This window comes from Candoia aspera, chromosome 13, assembly GCF_035149785.1.
Source record: "Candoia aspera isolate rCanAsp1 chromosome 13, rCanAsp1.hap2, whole genome shotgun sequence".
Taxonomy (NCBI): domain Eukaryota; kingdom Metazoa; phylum Chordata; class Lepidosauria; order Squamata; family Boidae; genus Candoia; species Candoia aspera.
Genome location: NC_086165.1, coordinates 1,046,505 through 1,073,230, shown reverse-complemented (window position 1 = coordinate 1,073,230; position 26,726 = coordinate 1,046,505). Strand labels below are relative to the sequence as shown.

The 26,726-nt window shown below is 53.1% G+C and overlaps 1 protein-coding gene across 2 annotated transcripts in view; it reads left to right on the top strand.

Annotated features, from left to right (window-relative positions):
- The window catches only part of TLN2 (talin 2), a 56,835-nt gene extending 48,789 nt beyond the window's left edge, over positions 1-8,046 (top strand). The window contains exons 49-56 of one of the 2 annotated variants that reach the window (XM_063313888.1): positions 239-346; positions 1,426-1,531; positions 2,660-2,784; positions 5,481-5,603; positions 6,103-6,165; positions 6,517-6,699; positions 7,395-7,520; positions 7,872-8,046. In XM_063313888.1, coding sequence (XP_063169958.1) covers positions 239-346; positions 1,426-1,531; positions 2,660-2,784; positions 5,481-5,603; positions 6,103-6,165; positions 6,517-6,699; positions 7,395-7,520; positions 7,872-8,000 — 963 coding nt within the window. In that variant the 3' untranslated portion in view covers positions 8,001-8,046. Of the gene's footprint in view, positions 1-238; positions 347-1,425; positions 1,532-2,659; positions 2,785-5,477; positions 5,604-6,102; positions 6,166-6,516; positions 6,700-7,394; positions 7,521-7,871 lie in introns of both variants that reach the window. The other variant, XM_063313887.1, reaches the window with a different exon arrangement.
- The last annotated feature ends 18,680 nt before the right edge of the window (positions 8,047-26,726 follow it).

Sequence of the window (26,726 nt, the reverse complement as noted above, 5' to 3'; positions counted from 1 at the left end):
GGCAAAGGGGTGCCGAAAGGGGAAAGCTCATTTCTTGGGGTGCGTGCAGGATCGAGAGCCCCCCATCGGCTGGGCGGGAGGAGTTGCGCGTCGGGCAGGGGGTAAGGCAGCATCTCTGGTTCTCATGATGAAAGCTGGGCCTTTTCTGCGCCCAACCTGGGCGGGGCCCTTTTCTGTGGCTTCACCACTGCCAGGAGATCTTGCTCCCTCTGACGGGCTTTGTGTCCTGCCCCCACAGCAAGCCTCCTACCACCCCGACGTCAGCGAAGACGTCCGGACAAGAGCCCTGCATTATGGGACCGAGTGCACCTTGGCATACCTGGAGCTCTTGGAACACGTTCTGACGGTAAGGAGCGCCACCCCTCGGCCCCTTCCAGTAGCGGCTGAGCTGGCCGGGCTGCCTCGTCCGTGTGGCTTGCCGAGGCCCCTGGCATGGGCCTCCATCAGTAATGCAGGGGCAGATGTCCTGCTGGGGAGGGGGACTGAGGAGCAGAACTCCTGCTTTGCATGCCGAAGATTGCAAGCCCAGCCCTCCAGCGAAAGACTGAATATTCTGGAGGTAGGAGTTAGAGACACAGCTTTGCCAGGTCTCCCACGTTAGCCCTTTTTGATAGTCCAGACAAGAAGCTCAACCACAAGGACTGGCTGTCTCTCTTGAGAGAATCTTGCAAGCCTGAAAGTATTGCTCCCCACCTGTCCTTTCGCTCTCCAGAAAGCCAGGGAGGCTCCCTTCCGAGACACTTTCACACCCCCTCTCCTTCGGTGGGCTGAGACATCTTTTGCATGCCGGGTGTGCAGTCCACGGCTCTCCCCCCATCTCCCCAGGTCATTCCCACAGACTGTTACACCCCACGGTTAGCAGGTCTGATCCCAGCAGATAAAGACCACCTGGGTGGGACTTGGGGTGGGGCGACGGCTGTGAGGCAGCCCGAATAGAAGAACAGAATTGTCCGCAGATCCAGATGCAGCCAGCCTTTATTTTTCGAGGTGGCGCGTTGAAAGGCTTCTCGATGAATTAAATCAATGGGCCTGTGTGGAAGTACAGATAAAGGCTGAACAAAAAAGGCCCTTGAGTTACCGCCTGTCGCCCACAAGCAAAAGGCACAAGAAGGATGAAACCGGTTAGAAACTCATTCCAGGGACCCACTGGGGGACCTAACTGATGTTTCCCAGCCCGAGCTGCGGGGATTGATTAGTCAATGGTGGCCCAAAGCCTTTCCTTTCCCAACCCGCTGTTTACAAGGCCGCAGATGCTGCTCCGTGTTGGCCTCGGGGTGTGTTTCCGAAGTCGTGCTGGCTGCATGATGCCTGGTTTGGCCCGACCAGCTCAAGAGGAGGGAGGTTCCAGAGGAGAAATCAGAGATACCAAGAAAGCCACGTGCCCCTTTGTGAACCCTTTGCCTCCCTCCCCTTCCAAACGCGCAGATTCTCCAGAAGCCCAGTGCCGAGCTGAAGCATCTGTTAACCGCCTTGTCCAAGGGGGTTGCGGGGGCCGTGACGGAGCTCATTCAATCCGCTGAAGCCATGAAAGGTGTGTTTTGACTCCTGCGGAAATTGTATTGGATTCCAGGGGCTGGAAAGTGATGCAGAAAATGCTGTGTAGTTGGGGAAGGGGTTCTGTTTCAGTTGTGTGGCTGTCCCACTGGGGCTCCCAAATCAACCTTCAGATTTTAAAAATCGCATGAAATTAGAGGCCAGAACAAAACACTGGTTGAAATAACCACAGGATAATCAAATCAGTGATGCAAGTCCAAAACTCAGTCGGGTTGGAACCAACTTTTAGAGGAAGGTGGGGGGATGTCCCTCTGTGGACAGGGGCTGCCACCAAAAAGGTCCTGCCCTTCACCCCTCTCTTAGCAGGGATCGTACACAAGGAAAACCCCAACAAGAGGCTTGTACAGGAGGCAGCAGTTTTGAATCTCTCCTGGCCAAACTAAATTGAGAAAAAGAAAAATCTTCTCCTGTGACCGTAAGCCTAAACTTACGTAGGCTTGGAAGCTAAACAGCGTCAAACCCGGCTTGATCTTGAAAAGGAGAGCAGCAGAAAATCCCAGGGCTGTAGGCTAGTGTCAGCCTTACTAGGCAGGCCAGACCGGAAACACGACCAGATGAACTAATTCTACTTGACTGCAAGGTGGCATCAACAGAACCTTGCAAGTCTGAAAGTACCTCTCTCCCCCACTCCCCACCCCTTTACAACCCAAAAAACTAGGGAGGGTCTCTTCTGAGCCTCTTGCCCTGCCCACTCTCCCGCTGCGGGCTAAGCTGCCTTTCATCTGACCGTTCCCTTGGTCATTCCCACATACCGTTATAACTGGACTGGGAAGCCAAAGAACCAGAGTTGTGGCTGGGATAACTGGTGGCATTCAGGAGCTATGGTGAGCGTGAACTGAGGGTGTCTCCTTCCACAGTTGCTGTAGGGAACCTTGGCTTTCAGGTCCTGGCACCTGATTGTGGCTTAATGTTTCACTTACACGTTCTGTTGAAGTCCATGAGCAGTCAGTGCAGGAAGCAGAAGTGCAGAGACAAGACCACGCACGAGAAGGCGTGAGGGCTGAACAAGCCGCGTCGTCCGCCTCCCAGCTGAGGAAGTCAAAGGGTTATTAGTTGAGTCGTGGAACAGAATGCAATAAACCACATTGTCATCGTCCACCTCCAGGCACGGAGTGGGTCAACCCCGAAGATCCCACCGTCATTGCCGAGACAGAGCTCCTCGGAGCTGCTGCTTCCATTGAGGCCGCCGCCAAAAAGCTGGAGCAGCTGAAGCCCAGAGCCAAGCCCAAGGTGAGCAGGGGGTGGGCTGCAGCCCAGAGACCCTCTTCTGGGGGAGGCCCGCAAGGCATCCCCTCCCAAGCAAGCCGGGATCCCAGGCAGGGCTCCCCTCCCCTGACGGGCCCGGGAGAGGCCTCTGGTGCTCCCAGGGGGCTCTTGGCGGAGCGAGTCGGAGAACCCGTGGCCCCTTGGGTCCCCAAAGAGCCACAGCAGGAAAATGAGGGGAGGGGTCTGGCCAGGGTCTGCGCCGACTTGTCTGCAGGGCCGAAGAAGAGATTTGGTTGAGCTGGGCGGCTGCCGAGAGGTTTCTGGTGGGGAAACTGCAACGGGGAAACGTTTGTGGCTGCCGTCCCAGGCCTGTCCTGGCCGCGTGCGAACACCATCTGGCAAGAGCGGCTTCTTTCCCGAGACCGTCCGGGCCAGGACAGGGTCACGCGTGGGTTGCATTGCCCACCCCCTGCTCCCTCTTGTCCCCCACTTCTAATCTTGTGGGGTTTGTGGAAGAAAACGTTTAGGCGCATAGGCTGCCCGCAGACATGGATCGCACCGAAGGTCTTTCCGTTGCACCTCTCTGGGATGGATTGAAACAGACGCCGACGCTTTGCCTCCTTGTTGATCGCGATTCCTCCCGGTATACCTAGAGAACGAGAATATCTGTAGGAACAGATCATCATCCGTCCGCCTGAAGTTCGTAACGTTAAGCAGAAAATGGTTTGTTTTCTGCGCTTTCCGCTGGGAAGCTGTTGGGGGCAGCAGGGCTCTTCCATGGGCCGTCTTCCTCCCTCGGGCTGGGCCCGTTGGCGCCAGCGTCTGGAAGGTGGGCAGGAGGGCGTTCCTCCGCCGACCCAAACCGGCTCCCGCCTCTTGCACATTCCTTGCTCAGGCTTGAGCCTTTTTTGTCCTGTGAGGCTCTGTCTGATATGTTCGATATATTAGGTTGTAACTTAGCCCAACCGTATATCAAACATTCCTGCAGCGTCCCGCTTTGTCTCCGGGGACGTTGTTTTACACAGAGCATAGCGGGAGGCAATGACAACATCCGCAGAGAGCTTTTAGAGCCCTTGCAGATTCTTCTGGCGCTTTTCCCCTCCCAGACCAGTTCGGAGGTTGCCCAGCAGAGGGAGCCAAAGCAGAGAACCCCAGCCGTATGCTTTCCTTTATTTCTATCTACAGGTAGTCATCACTTAATGGCCACAATTGAGACCGGAATTTTGGTTGCTAAGTGAAGCAGTCATTAAGCGAATCTGACCCAATTTTACAACCCTTTTTGCGGTGGTCATTAAGCAAGCCACTTGCAATCACGCAGTTCCCCACTGATTTTGCTTGTCAGAAGCCGGCCAGGAAGGTTGAAAACAGCAATCATGTGACCACAGGATGCTGCGACAGACATAAATGCAAACCGGTTGCCAAGCACCCAAATCATGATCACATGACTGCAGGGATGCTGCAGCAGTCCTAAGTGTGAGCAGCGGTTGTCAGTTTTTTCAGCACCGTCGTAAGTCTGAACCTTCACTAAACAAATGGTCATTAAGTGAGGACTACCTGTATTTACTTTGGTTCCTTTGCTGCTCATTTCCAACTGGCTGGATTTGAAATGCATTGCTGCAAAAGGATGGCTTCTACTCTTGTGGGGTTTGTGGAAGAAAACATTTTAAAATAGCGATAGCGATGCTAGACGATCAGTTACGGAAACAGCCACAGCAGCAGTTTATCTTTTAATCCCACGCACTGGAGCAGATAAGAGGGAGAACCAGAATGTCTGTGTCCAACTTGGAAGCCGCTGGAATTTCTGGTTACTGAATGTCCCTGAATTTTGCGCGAGCTTCGCTTCATGGGCAGTGCGGCTCGTGGGACCCGAAACCTGTCTCCCTCCGGGGTCTTCTCTCGGCTCTGTCCGAACTGCAGCTCTTCCCCAGCCGCCGGGCCTTCTTCTCTCCCTGCGGGACAGGCGGCCTTTTAGGAACGGCCCTTTCAGAGTTCAGGAGACGGAGCCAGGTGGCTAACGAGGCACGGGAACATGGACCCCAATCGCTCCCGCCCCCGAGGATCGGAAAGAGGGTCCGGAGGGCCATTTTCCCACTCTTGTGTTAGCAAAGTCGGAACATCAACAGTCGCTTTCAGTTCAGTGTGTGGCTCTGTTTTTCTTTTTAAGAAAAGAAAAAAAAGTGGCTGGTTTATTTCCATCTGCATCCTTGAACCCGGGGCTTTTGGCCTTGGGTTCCTTTTCCTTCTCCAGATTCCATGGACTCCTCTCCTCCCCCACAGCGGCCGGCTTTATCCTTCCAGGAGCCTTTCCTTCTTTCCCGAAGCTGCCCTCTTCCATCCTACTCCTCCTGGCGTGCCGCTTTGGGGTGGGGAGGGCATAAAGGGGTGTGATGGGAGGCTCCTGGGAGCCCAGCCGCTGCCACTCAGCCCTCCCCAGTCATCAGAAACAGCCTGGCATCCTCGTGCCAAAACGTGCCCTTGTGCTGCTGACTCTCCAAGATGTCCGCAGTTTGTTTATGTTTTCCTCCAAATGAATTCTGAATTTACAGCGCTGCTTCCCTCTCGTCCCCTCTGATGCGGAAAAACGTGGAGCGTCTTGTGCAGATGGGGCGTCTCGCAGCTTCGCTCGCTATGGGGTCTGTTCGAAATGGCAGAGCCAGCGAGGAACTGGCTGGGAGCTGCCCGGAGTGGTGCATGATGGGCTTCTTTTCTGATCCCAGCAGGCAGACGAGACCCTGGATTTCGAAGAACAGATTCTCGAAGCTGCCAAGTCGATCGCTGCCGCCACCAGTGCCCTGGTCAAGTCGGCCTCTGCCGCTCAGAGGGAGCTGGTCGCCCAAGGCAAGGTGGGTGGCCAAGACCCTGCCAACAGATTGGAAGCTCCGCGGGTCGGTTCCAGCATCTACGTCCGCCTGCCCTTCTCTTCTTCGCTTCCCTGCACTCTATCCCCCTTTCTGCCCAACAAATCCTGGGCTGTGCTTTGCACACGCTTCTAAGTCATAATTTTTCAACCATGATTGTGAAATGGCCATAGCAGCCTAGTGCGTGCCACTTGGCTGGGTTTTCACATTATGCTAAACCCAAGGCAAACGTACCACTTTTCCACTTAAGGGGACAGATAAACCCCAGAGAAGGAACGCCTGGGAAGTGAGGAAGGGAAAGTGATGCACGGGAGCAGCATTAGTGGTGCAACCCTCTTATGGTTGTGTAGGACCCAAATGTGCAATCTGACACCGTCCTGAAGACAAAGGCTTCTTTAGAAGCCAGAAAGTGCCTCTCCACTTTATTCCCCAAACAAGGATGCTTTGAAATGATATCAAGGCCTTTTTTAATTGGGGTTTCCAGGTGGGAGCCATCCCTGCCAACGCTGCTGATGATGGACAGTGGTCTCAGGGGCTGATTTCTGCGGTGAGTCGCTTCTGATATTTTTGTCCTTTCTTAAGGCAGAGGGACAGGTTCTGCCCAACCTCTTGGGCTTTGAGGGTCCCTCTTTGGGGCAGGGGGCTTCCCACAGGAGGAACCTGGATAAAACTTCCACAAGAAGTTGGCCAAAGGATCAGAAGTCAGGTCAAGGCAGAAGATGGGGGAGATGGTTTTTACTGCAGACACCAGATCCAGCGCCATTCCTGTCCACTTTCAGTGGCAAGCGTTATGCCAAATTAGTTCACAGGCCAGTGCCTCCTTTGACTGGATCAGAGGGACTCTTGGCCCAGTTCCATGCTAAGACGGGGCCTTGCCCTCTTTGGATGCCCTCTACAGGCCCGGATGGTGGCCGCGGCAACCAGCAACCTCTGTGAAGCAGCCAACGCGTCGGTCCAAGGCCACGCCAGCGAGGAGAAGCTCATCTCCTCGGCCAAGCAAGTGGCCGCTTCCACGGCGCAGCTGCTGGTGGCCTGCAAAGTGAAGGCTGACCAGGACTCGGAGGCCGTGAGGAGGCTCCAGGTACGCACGCTCCATTCGCATGTTGGCAACCCCACCCTGACTGACCGGGGGAGGCGAGGCCCTGTTGGTCCGTGCTGTTTCTTAACAGGCACTGGCTGATGTGACACCTTTCTGCAAATCTGGCAACCCTGCTGAGAGGCCGGGGAGCGAGAGGGTTGCTAAGGCAACTTGCCATTGCTCAGCTGGGGGGACATCTGAGCTGAGAAACTCGCAGCTCACCCTCAGCCACTGTGCCACCCCTGCTCGCGCTAGCGCCAAGCCTGAGCTGGCAGGCCCGTCTCAGCCTCTCCCTCCAGGTGTCCTCCTGATGAAGTGGCTTCTGCGCCTATAATCCCCAGCCAGCAAGGGCACACGCAGCAGCGTACGCCAGCCTCGAAATCACGTGGGACAGCTCGAGCCTTGTTGGGCCACCATTGAGGAGCGTGGGAGGGGCAGGCCTTTTGGTCAGGCGTTTCCCCGGCTGTGGCAGAATTTCTTCCTTGGGCGTAACGCTTTTAAATGGGTCGCTGGTTGGCTTTTCGATTGCCTTTCTGGCTTGCACCTTAGTCTTGAATGGTTTTACTAGCCATCGATTAGGATTTGACATTTTAACCTGTTAATAGGAATGATTTAGGGCTATTCAGTTGGGCTGGATTGTTGTAATAGTTGCATCCACAAACGGGCCTTCAGCTGCTGCGTCTGCCCTCCTTTGGCAGGTCGCGGGCAACGCCGTGAAACGGGCATCAGACAACTTGGTCAGGGCGGCCCAGAAGGCTGCCTTTGGAAAGGCGGATGACGACGATGTGGTGGTGAAGACCAAGTTTGTGGGAGGCATTGCACAGGTGCGTCTGCCCCTGCCCGTGCCAGTCATTTCCCTGGCCCCCTCCCCTTCCTTCTCGGGTTGAGGATTGGTTGGGTCTGTAGGAGAAAGCAGGACGATGGGCTCACTTCTGTTTGGCCCCGGGCAGGAGCTGGGACGTGGGGGGAGCAGCTTCCTGTTCAGGAAGACCACGGAGAAAGCAGAGGGTTACAGGCAGGAGAGCTTAACGGGCTCCCTCGGTCGTGTCACGTGCTGGGTGACCTAAATTCTCCCAAGATCCTGGTCCTCGCTAGCGCACGGCAACCATGGGGAGATAAATTCATTTTCCGTGGATTGGACTTCTGTAGCACCGTCCTTGCCTTGCTTCCCCCAGATCATCGCAGCCCAGGAGGAGATGCTGAAGAAAGAACGGGAGCTGGAAGAAGCCAGGAAAAAGCTGGCCCAGATCCGCCAGCAGCAGTACAAGTTTCTCCCGAGCGAACTGCGGGAAGAGGAGGGCTAAACGGCCACCCCGGTTTTGTTTGGGAGAAAGAGTGCTGAGATGGGCGGGTGGGCGGGCGGGCGGGGGGTCGTGCCGCAGAGACACTGCCAAGTACTTGCCAACGTTTTGGGGGGGAGAAGACCTGATGCTTCAGCCACAGCCTGTTGGCAAGCCCACCCCGCGGTACAGTGTGAGGGTACCCTATGACCCCGCCCCCCCACCCCCCGGCCCTTGTTGATTGTGTCTCAGGAGACGGAGGTCTTGCTTCTCGCAACCGGGTGATCAAGCCAGTATTATAGCATAACCTGAAGTTTTGATCTATTTATTATCCTCTTTGGCCTGCGTTAAGGACTTCGGTGTCATATGTAGGAAAGCAGCGTTGAGAAGTCTGCGTGGTGGACAGGCTGCCCCGTCGGAGTTGGGGGCCGGTGGGTCTCTGCCAGGGTTACGCGACGGCTTCGCTCTTGACAAAAAAACCGGAGGAACCCTTTACAGAAGCTGTTTGCACTAAAAGCATTCGATCCAGCACCTGGCCGACAGCGGCCCCCTCTTGTCCGCCCCCAGAGAATTAGAACAGTCCTGCTTTCGGAGAAATGCAGCGCCCCTCCACCAGTGCACCTCTTGCGCAGACACGGCTTCTCAGCATTAAACTCAACCGCTTCTCTCTCTCGGTTCTGTGAAGACTTTGTTTGGCAGGATGTGTTCCCTTGGCCACCCCTAAATGTCCGACTGCTGAGCAAGAACAAGTGATTCTCCAGGAGGTGGATTTCACACCTGAGATGGAACGACCTTGCTTCTAAGCCCGGCTTGTTCAGCTGCTCTTGGGGTGCTGATTCAAACTGGATGGACCCACGAGGGTTAGCCACACGCATTTCGGTCCCATCTTTTTTTTCACCGAAGTTTTGCAGGGCGAGTCAGCCGCTGTTTTTATGAATTGCAGATGACAATGTCTACATATTTATCATCTGAACAATAACGTGAGACTGCATTTTTCCAGTAGATGACCAGTGAACTGCTATCTCAAGGGAAACGTTTTAGGAAAAAAAAAATTTGAGTGAGAGGCTGCAGTTCCAAAGGTGCTGCAATTATTCTTCCTTTAATGTGACATAAAATCTTAGCTAAGGTAAAATTATTCTCCATGTTTCTTATTCCAAACCGACTCTGCAACGTGGCTGAAAATATGGTAATTACTTAATACGTTTGGCTGAGCTGTCTCAATCAACCTAACCATTGGGTGGCAGAAATTTTCAGGACAAAGGTTGTGCTGTATCTGCTGGGGTGGGGTGGGGGAAGCTTCCTCCAGCCATCCTGACTACCTTGAGGGGTTCTTAAGCATCACAGCTCACCTTGTCACCAAGCCGCTCAGCTCCAAGCATCGTCATTTGGGAAGCGCTACCTGGGATACAGGCAACATCTTTTGGAGCATTGTTTGGCCAACGGGGTGGGCAGAATTGCTGAGGCCTGATGCTAGAGGGTCTCAGCCTGGGCTGCTTGCTTGCCCAAAGAGGGTGGGTGGCATCATGTACACCCTTGGGTGTACACCAAGCTGTAGAAGAGGGGGCTAAACCTGTTTGTGGACTGTGTCCTTTAGCCTGTGGATGGTCAGCGTGGAGGGAGGGTCAAATCTCCATGAAATGCGTCACCAACCCACACAAAGCAGAGCAGGGGACCGATAAGCCTTGTTTCTTCCCTGCGAAACCCCTTTCCTTCTTGCAGGGATGGGTGTCTTTGTCTTGATGGTTTCATAATCAAAATTGATTGTCCCCCGATTGGCAGCTCCCAGTCATGCTAGATTGTCATGGGAAACAGAGGCAACTGGATAGACTAGCCAGATTGCCACGTTACTGGGAAAGCGAAGTCCCCTCCAGCAGCCTGCCTCGGCTCAGGTATGGCCGAGAAGGGGAACATTCGAAGGACCGGCTCTTGGGAATGGGTGGGCTTCCAGAAAGATCTCTTGTCCTCCGCTTTTGTCCCTCGCCCCCTGTCCTAAAACTTACTCACCCCAAATGCCCCGTACGCTTTTTATTTCAAAGTCCTCGTGCAGCGGACACACTTAGGAAAACGTGCAGAGAAGGGCACGTGGCTCGGGGTCTGAAGGCAGGAAGGCTGAGCAAGGGAATCAGAGTCCTCTTCCACAAGGGAATTTCCAGACAGGTCACGCCCGGATGCAGTTTGCGTTTCCTTGAGCGTCCTCCAATAAAAAAGCCCTGCTGGCAAACAGCTTTGAATTCCTGATGGTTTTAATCATGTGATGCTTCAATTAAAAAGGGAAATGGATCCTGAAGGGTGGCCTTTGAGAAAGGGGCTGCAGCAGCTCGCCGGGATCTGGATCTTTTTCTTCAGGCTCTGCCCCCTCTGCTCTTCTCCATTAAAATCCCACCCGTGGTGCTCTGCCGTTGGCTTTCTGAAGAAGATGCCCGGTCAGCAAATGTGTTTGCCTTTCCTTGGGGTGCTTCCTTCCAGCGAGGGAGGGTGTCCTGCCTCAACCCAGACACTTCTTCACTCTATTGGCAGAGTATGAGATGTCCTCGTTGCAAGCAACGGGGATTGAGGACTTGCTGGCTCTTCTTTCTGTCCTTTAATCAAACCACTTCGGGCGCTGTCAGAGACAACGTTGGCATGCAGCCACCGAACATCTGAAGGCAGCCAATGCTCCTTTCGTGGTGTTCAGGCTTCTGGAAGAGGGGGGCTCGCCATCAGAAGCGACCGTGCCCACCACAAGGAAGATGACCACTGTCCAAAATGACAGGATGCGCTCTCTTGACGTGACACTGTATGTATGCTCTTTATCAGGCCCCCAAAGCTGTTTCGTATTTACCCTCAATAAACCTTTTGAACCAAGTAGCTCCTTCCTTCAGTGTTCTTGGGAGCCCTCCAACAGTTCTGTCTGTCGTAGCTGCTTTGGGATTGTTGCTTTGAAATGTCACGTGCCCTGTTTGGGTCAGAAATTGGGTACTTGGGTCAAGCGACCATCTTACGCAGGAGGAGAACAGTGTCCATGTTTAGGAGAGCCTTGAAGCTTAACACGTTGGTTGCGGCGTGAGCATCTGGAGGCAGGAGATGGCAATGGCATGTTCCTAAGGACCCGTGTTAGTCTTCTGGGGGCTGCGAGACGTACTGCTGTGGCAGGAAAACACAATTCCTGTCTGTCTGCTGCTTGCAAATATACAGCCCACCTGCTTCCTTAAAGCACGGTTCACTCCTTTCCCAAGATGATGGTTTGGCCGTGGAGAAAGCAAATGAGGAGAGCCGGGACAACTTGGTGTCCTGTCAGAACTGGGTGGGGGGGTGGGATTTGGACTCTGTTTGTTGCAGCTCTCAAACTCATGCTTGCCTGGTAGGGCGTCCCTGTGTCAGATGTTGCCCTTGCCCCTCCTGATGGTTGCATTATCACTTCTTAAGCTAGCTGGGCATTCAGAAGGGATGTGGAGTGGCTGAGTATAGTCCTTGAAATGCTATCGGATGTTATTTGGGATTATGGTCTACAGTAAAACAGCTGGGATTCCCCTCTAACCAAGGAAATGGGTTGAGCAGGATTAGAACCAGTTCATTTGATCTCTCAAAATACGTAATGAAATTTGAGGGTTCTCCAGGATGTGGGGAAAGGTCTAGCAATGTATTTGCAGAAAAGGAAGCATTTTACACAGGACTCCAAAAGTCATCCAGTTTTTCAGAGTTTCCAGTAGACTCTGCCCACTTGGGACTTTCAAGCTCTGGTTGAGGCAAAGAGTTCATTCGTGTGACTGTGCTATGGGTGCCGGTGACACCCATTTCCTAGTCAGATGTGATGAGACTTACCTGTGGCTTGGTTGCATCCCGTTCTGAGTCCTGCAACATCTTCCAATTTGGGCTGGCCTTGAAGAACTAGGTCAGTGGTGTCAGGTAGGTACGCTTCATTTTGAACTGTTGATTCCTAAGATTTTTTTTAAATCATTTAGCAAATTCCAAGATCCTTTGTTACTAGGAAAACAAATTCAGCATATAACAGGCAGGGTGTGATCCGGGGAGTGGGGAATGGCTGTCAACACAGGAAAGTCACAAATGAGTCCAATGTTTGTTTATGTGTAGAATGATTGATGCATGCAAGCCGGCTGATCTCAGCCCTGAAGAGCTTCCAGTCTAAAACTCAACCGAGGAAGAGGAAAGAATTGGAAGTGGGGTAAGGAGAGAAAGACAATGAGATCATTTCGGGGAACGATCCAAATTTTGAGTTGCTGAGCCTCTGTCTGATGGGTTCTTTTAAGCCACTTTGGATGATGAAACAGGAATAAACTGAAAATGAGGTGGTGCATTCCCCACATATTTTGCGAGCCAATTGCACCACGCAGAAGCAGCGAGTCAGCAGCCTCCGTTGCCAGCCAACCTTCCGAGATCAGGAATTCAGAAATGCTCGGCGTTTTTGTGGCTCACGGAGGGGGTTGCATTCCTGAACTGAGTTGTCACCATCTGTGGTGCTCCAGGTTGGGCTGGTTGGAAAGGGGGGGAATCTTTTGTCTGGCACTCCCTTCTTATTCGCTCAGCGGCTGCATTCAAGAGAGCGCAGGCTTGAGCTTTCCCTGCCTCGCCTCCCAGGATGCGTGCTGAAGCATTAGAGTCCCCTTTCTCAATCTTGGTGTTGACCATTTGGACAATCTTGCTGTTTTTATGCTGGCAGTCTTTCCTTGTTCTCGATCGCAGGAGCCAAACCAGAGAAAGGCGCCTGCCAATGCAGCCTGGCTGCAGGGAGGGCAGCAAAGCAGGGGGTGGGGGTTAGCAGATGGTCAGTTGGTCAGTAGCTGCGTCCCCCCAATGCAAAGAGATCTGGACATGACATGGCTGGTCCGTGCTTAGCTTACCTGTTGGGTGAACCAGGCATTATGGCTTAGAGCAGTCTTTCTCAACCTTGGCAACTTTAAGAGGGGTGGAGTCCAACTCCCAGAATTCCCCAGCCAGCATGGCTGGCTGGGGAATTCTGGGAGTTGGACTCCACCCCTCTTAAAGTTGCCAAGGTTGAGAAAGACTGGCTTAGAGCTGCAAACAGATTCAACCCCTCCATGTTGCACCTGCTTTAGCATTAGGGGTGAGTGCGGCCAATGCCTTTCCTGAAGCTACGGCTGGGTGGGGATGATGGGAGTTACCCCGACCCTGCCAGGAGTTGGGGGCTTGGGAGGGCTGCCCGGGCAAGCATCGGCAGCTTGACCCCGCTTACATTTTCAGCGGGGAGGGACAATCTGGCTGTTCCGCCCTGCCCCAAAGGCTTTGTTTTGTCCTCCGGCAGAGAAGGGGAGAGTACAAATGCCCTGGCGTCAAGTGCATAAATCATTGCTTTCCCTTGGAGGGCACATAGAGGGCCAGAAAAGGATTGGTTTCTCCCCGGGGCTCGCTTTTTAAAAGGAGACTGCCTGGCGCTCAAAGTGAAGTGTGGCTTTCTGGACCCGGCCAGGGCTCCTTCTGGTGCAGCCTCTCACAGGGGCCGGCGAGGAAGCCCCTCCCTCATGCCCAGGGTTTGGGGCACAGCCCTCTCCGAGGCTTAGGAGCAGAACAGCGGCAGGATCCGCGTCCTTCCTAAAAACTTAACCAAGTTTTTGAGCGAAGGAGGACTGTGGTTGGCGGCAGGGATTGTGAAGTTCAGTTTCCAAAGAAGGCTTTCCCCGGCTCTTCCTCGGCCGTCAAAGAGGGAGGGAAATGCCTCTGCGCCCCCTGCTCAAGCTCTCCTGGCCTCGGGCATCTGCAGCCAAGGAGTCAGCGATGCCCAGACTCTGCCCTTTCCGGCTTCCCAGCTCGCTTTGTGGAATTGCTCCCCACCCATGCCCCAGGCACTGGTCCCCTCCCCCAGGTGACCATCCAAAGCGTCTCTCGTGTTGCTGTTGAGCCCCAAATGCAAGGGCAGCTTGGCCGGGGGCGCAAAGCACCGCACGAGTCCTCAAGGCGCAGAGCAGAGCTGCTGCTGCCACGTGTGGGAGGAGGTGGGGGGAGGCCGGGCGCTTCCCGGGGGCGGGCGGGATCAGCTCCCTATTAGGGTATGTTGCTCCCAGTCCAGACGGGGAGCCTGCCGCACACTGCATTCCAGAGGGGCGGAAGTTCTGTTTCCAATCTTCCCAAGAGGGCTGCTGTTTAAAGGGGCCACTCTCCTTTTTGAAAACAGCAGGGAACACGGGAGAGGCTCGGTTTTTTTAGCGCTGGGAGGGGAGGAAGGCCAGCCGGCTAATCGACAGGAAGTTTTTCCGTCTCTATTTAGTGCTTGGAAAAAGGGTCCCTCAATGGGCCTGTTGAGGAGAAGCAGATTGTTCCTCCCTCCTTCCCCCCCTGTGTCTTCCTTAGAGGCCCTCTTTGCCAAGGGTTCAGCAGTAGAGGCTGCGGGCCCCGCTCCGATCCACGGGGATCTTCCCTGCCTCCCCTCTGCTAAGATCCAGGAGTGAGGGGGGATCCCCTTGGATAACTCGGCTCAGCCTCGCCTCCTGCAAGTGGTGGTCCCGCTTCACAGCTCGCAGGCCCAAAGGGGAGGGCTGGATTCAGGCGCCTCTGCTGCAAAGGCGGTGCAGAATTGAACCTCCGCCTTGCCTTCTTGCAGAGAGGCAACAGGGAGACTGCGGACCGTCTCCCTTCGTGCAAACGAGGAACCCCACTAGCTGCTTGCTTAAAGCTGTGGGAAATGCAAAGGACGGAAGACCCGAGCACATTTTACAGGGATGACATGATTCGCAGTCGCCCGTGTAAGAGCATTAAGTCCCCAGAGCAAGAAGGTCTGATTTTTCTCAGCTCCCAGCGAAGGGGGGCATCAGCCTTCTGAACCACAGTAGCCAGAAATGGGCCACCTGCCTCCCCGGTTTACACGCTGCTTCGTGTGCCCACACCGTGATTAGCCCGAGAAACTCCCTTCCATACTGAGAGAGGCCCCCCTCGTGCTCATCCATGCTGACAGAGGACCCCAAAAGGCCTGTGAAGCCTGGGGTCTCGGCCATCATTTCACGCTGGCATCTTTTGAGTGGGTGGGATTGTCAAGCTGGAGAGCGTCTGTGGGGTTCTTCTCGGCTGAGGTGGCCTTCAAGGGCCAGTGGGAGGTCCCCCCCTCCTACCTTTAAGTGAAGGGGAGGAAGTGGAAGGCTGCTCTCCCCCTCAATCTGTTCCTGTGAATGGACCGGTCCCAGAGGGGTGGTCTGGCTTGCTGTCTGGGGAAGGGGATGCCACCCTGAGGCAGGGATGGAAGCAGGAGATTTCCCACAAGGTCTTTGGAGCGGACCCTGAGCTTCTCCTGCCACGTGGGCTTGGGGTCCCCTGAGTCCTCGTAGTAAAGCCATCTGTTGATGGTCCAGATGCTTTAAGCGGCACCCTTGTCCTCCATGAGGTTCTCTCCATGGAAAAGACATGGGAAAAGGAACACCAACTCTTTCACTTCATTTTATTTTAGCATGTAGTGTGAATTCTACCACGATGGCTTATAAACCAAGGACAACAGCATCACATGAGGTGTGAATCATGTGGTAATCAACAATCTATGTGAGATCAGCACGATGTGCGAATTCAGGCTGTAACCGAGCATGGAAAGATGCAGCTGAAACCACCACAGCTTCTTACCAACTTCCATTAGCAGCATTCAGTGACAGACTTCCCCACAGTTAACTGAACCAGGGCTTACCCCAAAACCCCAATGTTCTGGGTTGCATTGCACACGGAACCTTACCTTAACTGCACAGGTGGGCTTGCACAACACACCAGGCTAAAACAGTTACAGCCCAGGTTGGCTTTCTTTCTATGGATCCTCTTCAAGAGGCAAGACAGGCTAACACTTAGATCCTGGATTATTTCCAGCTGCTGCTTCCCTCCATAGAGTGGCTTCTGAATAATGCATCTGCACGGAAGCCTGGATGGGACCAGCCTCGTGGGCAGCCTATAAAAGGCAAACTGGAGCATTTGTTTAGGAGTTATGAAAAGGGTGGGATGTGCCAAGGGGGTTTTATAGGACCTCCTTGTAGCTGAGCTTCCAGATCACCCACAGCCCCAGGCAGAGAGAGCTGGCCTCGTGGGGAATGAAGCAAGGAGGTGCGTCCACCTCAGGTCCTCCCTGTTGGGATCCAAGCCTCACCAACCCATATCCTAGTTTTGGCTCCTCCGTGTTTGATGGGGGTTAAACCTCGTCTAGCAAAGCAGGCCTTTCTTGAAACAGCTGGAACATAATCCTGGTTGTGCGCCAAGGCCAGAGGGCATGAAAGCATGCTACAACAATATCATGGCGAGGGAACAAGGCTTGTGCAAGAAAGTGTGCAGCTCCTATTGACTTGGTGGGGAGGACACACAGGGCACCTTTTCACTGGGTTCTGCTCAAGGGGGCCCTCAAGTTTCTGTCTGTGAGCACAGTGAGGCCTGATTGCCGGATGTCACCAGACTGGTCTCCCTTTGGTGTGTTTTGCCCAAACTGGTGTGGGTGTAAGCTAAGGCAGAAAGGCTGAGGAGTTGGGGATCTGAGGCACTACCCCTTTGCTCCAGCAGAGGGCCCCCCCAGTGCCATAACACTCCCCTGCAAGAGCGTAGGTCCTGACCACTCTTACACATCACACAAAGCCATGGTTTATTGAATCAGTTACAAAAGACTAGGTTCACACATGGTATGTTCTAGCATTTGCAAACCACACTGGTTAGGCTCACATATGCGTAGTAAAAACAACAAACTAACCTGATGGCTTAGTGAGCTGTGTAAAACAGGTGTTGCAGCCCAGCGGATCTGGAGGGGGACAGGCTGCCTTCGTGCATCTGTGTTGACTTGCGAGTCCGTCTCACTGAACTGAATGGGGCCAACCGCCAGGCGTACAGGATTGGCACCAGCGTTACCCTGCGGTGGTGCCAGTTCTTCCACAGATTGTAGTGGATTTGTTTCAAGTCGCTGGTAATACGTTACCAACATTTATTTTTTATGTTGCAAGCTTTATTTTTTCCTGTCCTATTTTAACCCAATCTCTTTCCTGGCTTCTGAAGTAGCTGAGACAGTTGCGAGACAATGCATTCAGAAGGTATAGCTGGACAGATTTCACAGCCACTCAAGGCAGAGACTGTGTTGAGGAATAAGAGTAAAACCTTAGCAATGTTTCTTCTGTGAAAAATGGGAAGGGACAGTGGATTAATGTTCCCATCTTCTTACAGTTGCTTAGCACGCTCAGAAGCTTAGCTGGTACCCAACGGTCTTCGAAACATCTACCAGGTCTCTGTGGCCCCTTCTCACCACATGTATCCCTCCAACTTTGCTTGGGGTGAGGGGGGCTCCACCTGGACTCTCAGCCATTTCTTGCATTTGGCAGCTTCGTAGGTAAATGTCAGGTTTCCATGCTCTCAAAACGCCTGACTGAAATGTGTTTAGTAAGCTTGTCTAGACCACTTGCCCTTCTGTGACCAAAGACCTGTCTTGCGTACAGCCCTCTGGGGCCACGCTGCTATCTGAAGAGGCAGACAGCCTAGAAAGGGGAGATCCAGTGGATCTCCAGCTGCTGCAGGCATATAACTCTGTTGCTGGTAGTCCATCATCCATCTTTGTCTCTTCTATGTCATGTCTTCAGTTGGAGGGGGGAGTGTTCTGCCACTTCCCAGCTGCTTAGAAGTAGAAGTGCTGCTACTTTTGGGGGTTCTTGGGGCTGAAAAGTTCAGGGAATGACCCTGGCCAGAGGAATTGGATTTAAATCTCTCAAGGGATGATCTTTAGATAAATGGAAGAGGGTTTGAGCATGCGTAGCTTGGGACAGAAACCTGTTTGTGTCCAGTGTTTGCTGGTCCAAGCAACTGTCCTTGGCTTAGTGTCTGAGCCGTGTTCCAGCTTGCTTCAGGATAGACCTGAGATCCAAGAGCAATGGAAGAAGTCGTCCTCTGTTTGAAGACTCTGAAGCAACCCACCAGCGCAGAAGGCGTCTTTTGAAGAGCCGCCTGTCTCCCCCATGTTTGGTTCAAAGATCAGGAACTGAAGGGGGCAGAATTGCATGGGGACTGTCTCTGCCTTCACCTGAAGAGGGTCTGGGTCCAAAACTTTGCCTGTGGGGCTGCCGTGACCACTCTTTCAGCAGCAGGAGACTTCAGCCCTGAAGGCTTAATCAAGTGGACTCCCCTCTCGGCTGGGTGTTTCCCGGTCTATTCCTGCCACACTTTCTCCATTGGTTGCACCTAAGTTTGAGTTGTCCCAACTATTTCGACGTCAGCTCAGAGTTCCTTTCTAAACTGGAGCTCAGCTCCTTACACATACTTTATTTTGAGCTGTTCTTGAAATCGTATCCTGCAGTGTGCAGTCTAAGGAATGAATCACTGCCCAAGGCAAGGGCCAAAAGGTCTGACTGACTCCATAAAACTGAGCTGTTCTCCCTGGTCAGGCTGTACTCTCGGCAGGTTGGAGCCAAACTCTGCTTGAAGGTGTGAAAAGAAGAGGACCAAAGAGGACCTTGTGTGGTTTCCCTGGACTTTTGGAGCAAAACTGAACAATACAGGAAAAGGATACTCAACCTGGTACCCTCCAGAAGTGGTGGACTCATCTCCCATAGTCCCCAGCCCACACGGCCCTTTGTGTGATGTTAAGTACATTGACACCTTTCCCAGAAGTTCTGGAACGTCCTAAAAAGGCCAGTATTGAGGTTCTCGTGCTGCAGATGAGCTTGAGCAGGTGAGACCATCTGGCAGAGGTGAGACGTGAATTCAAGACTTCACAGCTGGTGTTCAGCAGCCCGGGTTCTCAGTTGGCTGTGGCAATTCACTGCAGTTGCCTTTGGCTTCGTGATTCTCCTTCCCCTTTTATTATCAACCTCTATAAAAGTGCGGTTTGATCTCCAGCTGTAAAATATTATTGGTTGTTTTCATCCGTGCTTGTTGTATCAAGTCATGCCTCAGGAGGAGGGGTTGCAGCAGATGCCTTGCAGGCCTTCCCTGCCCGAGAAAAAACTGGCTTGCCCTGGAATCTCTTTCAAGCCTACATTAAGATTTCTGGAGGCCTCATTTCTTTGGAAACTTTCTTGGAGTCATATAACAGATTTCAAACGCAACTGAAAATATTGTGTGCCAGGTGCCTTTTTCCTGGTGTGAAAATGTGAGCAAGGGAGCTGGGGAATTCTGGGAGTGGAAGTCCATACATCTTAAAGTTGCTGAGGTTGAGAAACCCTGCCTTAGACTGTAGCTGCTGGCACCAGGGCCAAGATGCTACAGATCCTCTTTTCTCCAGAAAGGTCCTTTTAACTCCTGAGAGGCAGCTTCCGGGTTGTGGAAGCAACTCAATTCTCCAAATCGGCAGCAGGAGGATGCTCCAAGCAGGAAAAGAAGAACAGAGGAAGGGCTTGGAGGTGACAGCTGCAAGATCAAGAGGCTCAGCAGAGGCTCCAAGGAGAAGCCCACATGCCTGCTTCAAGGGCAGCCACAGAGTCCTTAATGGGGTCATGCCGGGGCCCGGCCAGAACAACGGCAGGCTGGAGCCCCAGCGGTCAGCAATGCAGGGACCAGAGCAAAGGGAGCCAAGTTGCTGGCTGTTGGAGGGAGGACCAGGAAGGGCGAGGAAGGGGACAAAGCAGGACTCTGAGAGCGGGCTGGACAAACCAACCGGAAGCCTGTTAAGGAAAAGCGCAAGCGCCCGCCCGCAATCGGAGAGGACTGGATTTGCATTACGCTCAGCACTGACGGGAGGCTCCAAGAAAGGGTCCTTTGCCCACCCCAGATCCCAGAGGGAGCCTCTCCGGTGCTTCACTCACTCGGGGACAAACCAGCCCCAACTGACCACCTGCGTTAAACTGGGCCCCCTCCAGCACCCCCGGGTCGCTGCCCCGGCCCCACCTGCTCAGCAAAGCCTCTTAGTCCTTCCTTAGCTGCTCAGCCCTTGAGCGAAAGCGGCCTTGAACGGGATCCCGGTTTCTCAGCCAACACGCCGCCTGCATGTGCTAAGACACTGGCATCCCAAGTATGCCTGGGGAAAGGCGGGTGGCTCCGACCGTTTCTGCGGGAGAACGGTTGTGTGTCTCACGCCGTCTTGCGTTGGGTGGGAGGTACGTCCAAGCTGCAGTGGTCAGCGTGCAAGAGGTTTCTCCCACGTGTAGACACTGGAGGGGGAGCGCTCTTAACCTCCGGCAGCAAAAAATTAGGAGAAGTCACATGGTTTGCTAAAAGGCACCGGCTTTCACGAGCGACAGGGGACTTCCTCGGTGGTCGATTAAGCTGCTCCGAGCATCCAACGAAGGGAGCTGCGGCTTGCGAAAGCGTATGCCTTTAATGGCACTTATGGGCCAGAAAAGTGGCTGGCAAACTCCTCCCGACTTTCTCCAGCTTGGTGTCCTTCTGATGGGTTTCCCATCCCACATTGGCATCTTTTGCAAGGCTTGAGCCTGCTTGAAAGTCCAGTGCGGTGCCCCGTCTTCCTGCGGGCATTTCCGCCCCGCTCCAGAAACAGCTGTTTATAGCGGCCATTCCTACTGGCTCTGCATCTTCGTAAAAGAGGGAGATGGTCTGCCCCCCCCCAGTTGCGGCCCCGGCTGACGGGGCGCGTGCAGACGGGAGGCATGCTTTGTGCGGGGGGGGGGGGGGCTGCAGATGCAGGCCGAGGAAAGTGGCTGCCGCAAGTGCCTTGAGTGAAAGTTCTCCTCCTCTTTCTGGAGCCTCTCGGCGGCAGGGCTGGGCGTCTGCTGTCTGGCCTGGCCTTGGGCGACCGTGGAAGGCGCCTGTAGCAGCCCAAGCGATTTTATCAGAATTCTTGCTGTACCCACACATCCTGTTCAGTTTTGAAAAAGTTGGCTTTGCCGATTTTCAGTTCTTTAGAGATACCCCCGAGACTCCAGTTGGAAAAGGTGATATTTGCCAACTTTTCAGTTAATATTTAACGTCTTAATTGGCCCTCCACAATTCCCAGTTAACTGAATTTAATATGCACAAGACACCCTCGCAGACTGAAAGTGAGATAGCTGCACCCCTTCACCTTCTGGTATATTAAGTGTGTGTGTGTGTGTCTTGATTTATATATAGCCATCCATCTCACAATGGCAACTCTGGGCGGCAAGCATAAGGTTAAAACCAACACACAAAGCAAAAAATAGCAATAGTAGCCCTTCTGTGCGGCTGTCACTGCATAGGAAAATAAGTAAACTGTTTCTACATCGGTCAGAAATTGAAATTTGAAGTTGTTGGGATTACAAGTAGACCTCATTTAGCAACCACAATTGGGACCGGCCACTTGGTCGTTAACATAGTGGTCGCTAAGTGAGACCGTGACTGTGCTTACCATCTGATTTCAGCTTTGCTTTGCTTTACAGACCTGTGAAGGTTGTAAATTTGAGGATTGGTCACAAAGTGACTTTTTCGTCACCGTCATAATCACAAACAGTCGCTGCTTGAGGCAGTCGCTATACAAGGACCGCCTGTACTAGTGCGTGCAGTCTCCCATCCAAGTACCCGACATTTCAGTGCAGTGTTTCCAGGGCAGGGGTGGAGCGGAATTCGGAATGAACTCCTGTGAGGCTGAGGTGGACGGGAACCCAGCTGGCTCTCCTCTGGCAGCGAGGTCGCAATAAACTTGTTCCCTGCGATCGTCTGGCTTCCCGTGAGTCTGGGCAATATGGTCAGGTAGGGATAAGGTGCCGTAGGATAGTGAAACTTCTCCCACAGTCTCTCCAGCTCCCAGAACGAGGTCCCTCTTCTTCCCATTGAAAGAAATCCAACGGCTACAGCGCAGAGCACTGTGACGGATGCAGGAGCAATTGAAAATCTATAGCCTGCTGTCACCTCTCCAGGAAGGGACCCCAAAGCTAATTGCGATGCGGGAATAGATTGAGTTGCTCAAGACCATCTTACCCTCCGTTTCCACTTCTGTTCCTTCTTTTTTAAATCCCGAGCTTGGTTTACGATAAAAACAAGGGGCTGAAGCTGAAACAGGACTAAGGGGAGAGCAGCTGCAGAGCCTGGCCGGTGCCCCTCCCTTCTCACCTGCACCCTTGGCCACCAGGCGTGGGTGACGTCACCCGAATCACGTTCTGGCTGGGGTCGTCCAGCATGTCCCACAAGTCTCTCCGCACCACAATGTGGCCCCTGGGCCTGCCGTGAGCCTTCTCCGTTTGCAGCGGGGCTGTGACTTTGGGGGCTGGATCCCTCGAGGAAGGGGGGGCAGTTCCTAGAAAACACGGCCCCTTTTCTGCAGAAGCTTCCCTGCTTTGTGGCCCGGGTGTTGGAGGACGGTGCCCGGGAGGGAGAACCCCTTCCAGAGAGCATGCGGTGGAACGGCTTGCAGCAGGAGCCCTCGCCAAGAGCTTGTCAACGCTGACCGGCAGCAACGCTGACCGCCCCCCCACCCCCCGAGGCTGGCGAACAAGAGAGGTCCTGCAGAAGCTGTGCTGGATGTCCTCTTCTCCGGGGCAGGTGCCGAGAGGAGCGGATTAAAGGATTGGGTTAGCGCTCAGGAAGAATGCCAGCCAGCCAGGCTGAGAGGAGGGTTCGCCACCTCTCTGCGCTCGGCCGATGCCCTCAGCCCTCCTGAGAAAGCTGCGGCCCCGGGAGGACACGCAGCTGCCTGGCCCTGTCCGGACAGAGGCTGAGGTCCCCAGAGAGGAGATCCCGGCTGCCCACCTGTCTCTTTCGGAGGAGCCTGTCGGGGTCTTTCTGCAGGGAACAGGGACGAGGGTGGCTTAGGAAACACCTGGTTCTGTTCAGGGGACGAGCGCTGGGGCCAGGAAGGTTGGCCGAGGTGGGGGCAAAGCTGACCCAGGGGGGTTTCTTTTCTAAGCCTGATGGAGTTGGAATTTGTCGGAACAGATGTTGGAATGACGGTAAATGGAGCCTCCACGTACAAGAGCTGTGTACCTTTACGGACCGAGCATCCTGATCTGTAGAGGCAGCATGTTCATCCCGGCCTGTCTACTGTGCGTGGATTGCGATGCTCTTTGGAGGGGAAGGAAGTCATCCTATACAATCGAACTGAATTGAAGCCAGACTTTAGAATTGCACTTGGGTGACCCCCAGGCTATCCCCGCAGGGTTCGCGGCTTCCTTAAGCAACAGGGCCGCCTTGCAAAAGGGGGATTTCCATCCGTTTCCAAGACAGCACAACGGACTGCAAGTCAGCAGATGTCTCCAAAGGGCATGGCAGGAAGTCCTACGATTAGGTCACCCTTCTCTCTGCTTTCCGGTGAGTCGGCCCGCCTGCTCACATTGAGAGGCTGTGCCCCTATCACAAATAGAGGAAATGCTGGTTTTGTAACGGCAGATTTGGCAATCTGGGTTTGAAGACCAGAGGACAGGAATGCCTTGAAGGCTGGCCTTGGACCAGAGGTAGCCGCCCATTGCCTGCCGGTTGGGGGGCTCTGCTGTTCTGCATTGGCTCATAATCTCTCTTCCTGAAGCCTCCTTGAAGTAAGGAACACAAGAACAGCCCTGTTGGATCAGGCAAAGCCTATCTTGGCCAAGACACCTGCAGGTCCTCAGGACCCTTCACACGTTCCCTTTCCAGCAGTCCTAGAACCCATCATGAAGGAGATGAGCCCAGGCCCCCTCTGTCCAGCGGCCAGACCCTCCCCTCTCCTGATCTGCTCCCCTGCAACCGGGGTTTGGAGGGAGGCTGCCCCCAGCCCAGAGGGTGGATGGGGTCCGAGCCCAACAGCCTTCAAGAGACCCGGCCATCGCAAACGTGTCTGGTCTCCTTTTAAAGCCATCCCCGTGACTTGTGTGAATGGATTCCAAAGGTTCCAAAATTACGTATTCAGAATATTTTGAACATTTTGGCCACAACCAGCCACATCTAAATTTTTTCTCCTGCCACCTCCCCTTTTTGTTTGTGCTCCTAATTTTCTTCATGGAGATCTTTTATTTGTGTCCTTGACATTTTCACTGATTGTTCCTAGGCAGACAGCTTTTTATCTCTTTAAAAAATGCTCTTTGTCTGGTTGGAGTGGAATGACAGAATTGTCAAAATACACAACATGCGAGCAGCTGGCTTCTGACACGAAATGTTCCGTGTTCCTTAGCAAAGATTTCTGGCAATCAGCGTGGTGTTCCTCTTGTCGCACCCCATCGTCTGCCCATTAGCCTCGTTAAAAAGAGTTTCTAGTCCTCAGTAAGGCACAGTTTTAGCAGGAGGAAATGGAAGGGGCACCTCTTGGTTCTCCGCACACTTCCACTTGGAACCACATCCTCCTCTTTGGCCACATCTCTCCTTCAAAGGCAAAGGGGAGGTAGTTCAAATATAGATAATTGTTTCGATTTTTAACTTCAAACTGGCAAGTAAAGATTGGCCTGGATGTGCATAGAAGAATATGTCCAGAATCCCCTCTTCCAATTCCAGGTTCTTTGGGAAGTTTGAGGAATCAAGGCAGTGGAAGACGTTTTGGCGTTGGACTTCTCTCTAGGCTTCCAACCTTTCTGCTTCTCCTTTGGGCCAGAAATGCTGGGAACAGCTTTTTTTTGGACAGGCAAACACGGACTTCCTTTCCCATCCTTCAGGCTGCAGTCTTGAGTTCTGGGAGTGGAAGTCCACCATCTTAAACTCATCAAGGCTGAGAAACACTGGCCTCGGCCAGTGTCTCCCAAACAAGCCTACGAGTTCTCAGGTGGCCACCTTCCCTTGCAGCCCTAAAAGGAAGACACCGTTCTCTGAAACCAGTGCACACACTCTGGCCTTGTGGAGAGGAAACCTTGTTAATGGGAGGATTGCCCACTTTTTACATTTATTTATAACCTGACCTGCCACTCAGGGCTCCAGTGCATGATTGGACCAAAGTCAGCTCGCTTTGTGGACTTAAACCCATTTCCCTGCTCCGGCCAAAACCTTAACCTTGCTGGTCCTCAAGGGTTCTTCCCAGCTCCATTTCTGGGGGAAATCCATTTTGAGGAATATCCTGCAGGGCACAACTGCAAGCTAGTACCTGCTCCAGAAGATTTCCAAGAGGATTTCCATCTGACTTGAGAACATGGCCTGATTCTGGCACCTCTTGGACCCCTGTTCCATTCTAGGGTTCTTGTGCAGGATTCAGGGAAGAGGGAGAAGCAACCCGTACCGATCTGATGTCCTTCCCGATCTGGCTTGAATCCAGATCTGACTTGAGCGACAGCTGGACCCTGCCTGACCTCTCCTCATCATGACCGGTCGTTGTGCTTACGAAGAGAGACACACCCAAGAACGTATCTTGATTCTTCTTGACGCCTTGACTCTGCTCCTCCGGCTCAAGCCCCGGCAGGCAATTGATTTTGTCTGGGCCTCTAGAAAAAGTAAAGCCCTTGTTGTCCATCCCCACGTCCTTCTTGGTTCTGCTTCTTCAGTGACCTGCAGCCTGATATGAAGGAAAGTCAACTGGAGCTGACTTCATCCTTGTAAAACCACCAGGCTCTGAGTCACTCCAGACAAAAGCTATTGTGGAATATCCATTGTTTACTCTGCTCATTGTCCTAGAGGGTCAGTGAAGGCGAAAATAGACGGTGATGAAACGGAGCCACTGTCTGGCTTCCAAATGCCACCGGAGTCTGTTATCTGGTAGCACTGAAGCAACGTCCTCCCATTGCCAGCTTTCATTTGCAGAAAACGTTTTGACACATAAAGATTAAGCTCATGAGCTCCATGCCTCCTTGGCAAACAACACTGCTGCTATTTTGACGGCCATTGTTAGAACATCAGCAAGGAGATGGCAGCGAGAGCTCTTCTAAAGACAACAATCCCTTACTCAGGGACACGGATTTGGAAACCTGAAATGTGCACACCATTCTTTCCATCTCAAATAAAACACTCTTTAGGAAGAATACATTACTAAGCGTGATGAATATTCTATTAGTGGCCAAGTCAAAGTCAACACCACAATTCCCAGAGCAAGTTCTAAAATGATTCCGCCAAGCACAGAATGGAAGCAATTCCTGTATTTGGGTAGCATGAAGACAGTGAGATTTTTCTCCTATTCTCATAACGCTGGCCATACAAGGAGATTACCGGGATTTATGTCAATCTGGGACAAAGGTCAGGATTTCCAGGGTATGAGTAATTTATGGAATTCTTGGCCTCAAGGAGCAATGATGGGCATAAGTTTTGCAACCGTAATGAGGCTAGACCGGGTTAGGCAAGCTGAGTCTTCCAGGTGTCTTGGAGCAACTCCATCAACTCCCGGTCCTCACAGCTCCAGGTCTCCCCATCCTGGTTTAGGAAAGGAATACATGGATCCTCCGAGCCCAGAAGCAACTTCCAGGTCCCTCCTGAGCAGTGAAAGGAGAACAGCTGCCATTTAGGAGTTGTCAGGGGGCGGATGGTTCCACTGGCTTCCCGTCTGTGAAATCTTGGCAGAGCTTCGAAACAGACCAGCCGGGTACCAAAGCAACGAGGCACTCCTCGTTCAGATGTGCATAGCAAATGTGGCAGATGATGCCTTTCATTTTTAAGCAAGGATGGATTAAAGCCAATGCAAGCAGAAGGCCAGACAGCGACAAATGCATCTGTGCCTCCCATGCGGTTACTCAACCTTGCTCTTGCAGGCCGTTGCTCAGGGACGCCAAGGGCAGCAGCTGCTGGGAATGGGGAGGCCTCTTCCTTGGTTCTGTCCTGAGACCCCCAACCAGGATACTTTGAATCTCCTCTTTCAGGATGTTAGTTGTTCATAGAAGGGAAGGTTTAGAAGGGAGAAGTTCAAGGAAGGCACTGCCAGCAGATAACCAATATTACAGTCAACATCTCCAAATTTTGTATTATTATTGAAGCACTTAACTTCATTTGGATCAGCCGTTTTGCTAAATGCAACACAGAATTTGAGAGAAGTTGAATCACTTTTATTAAATCCACCAAAATAGAGATGACGTAGGTTCCAAAAAT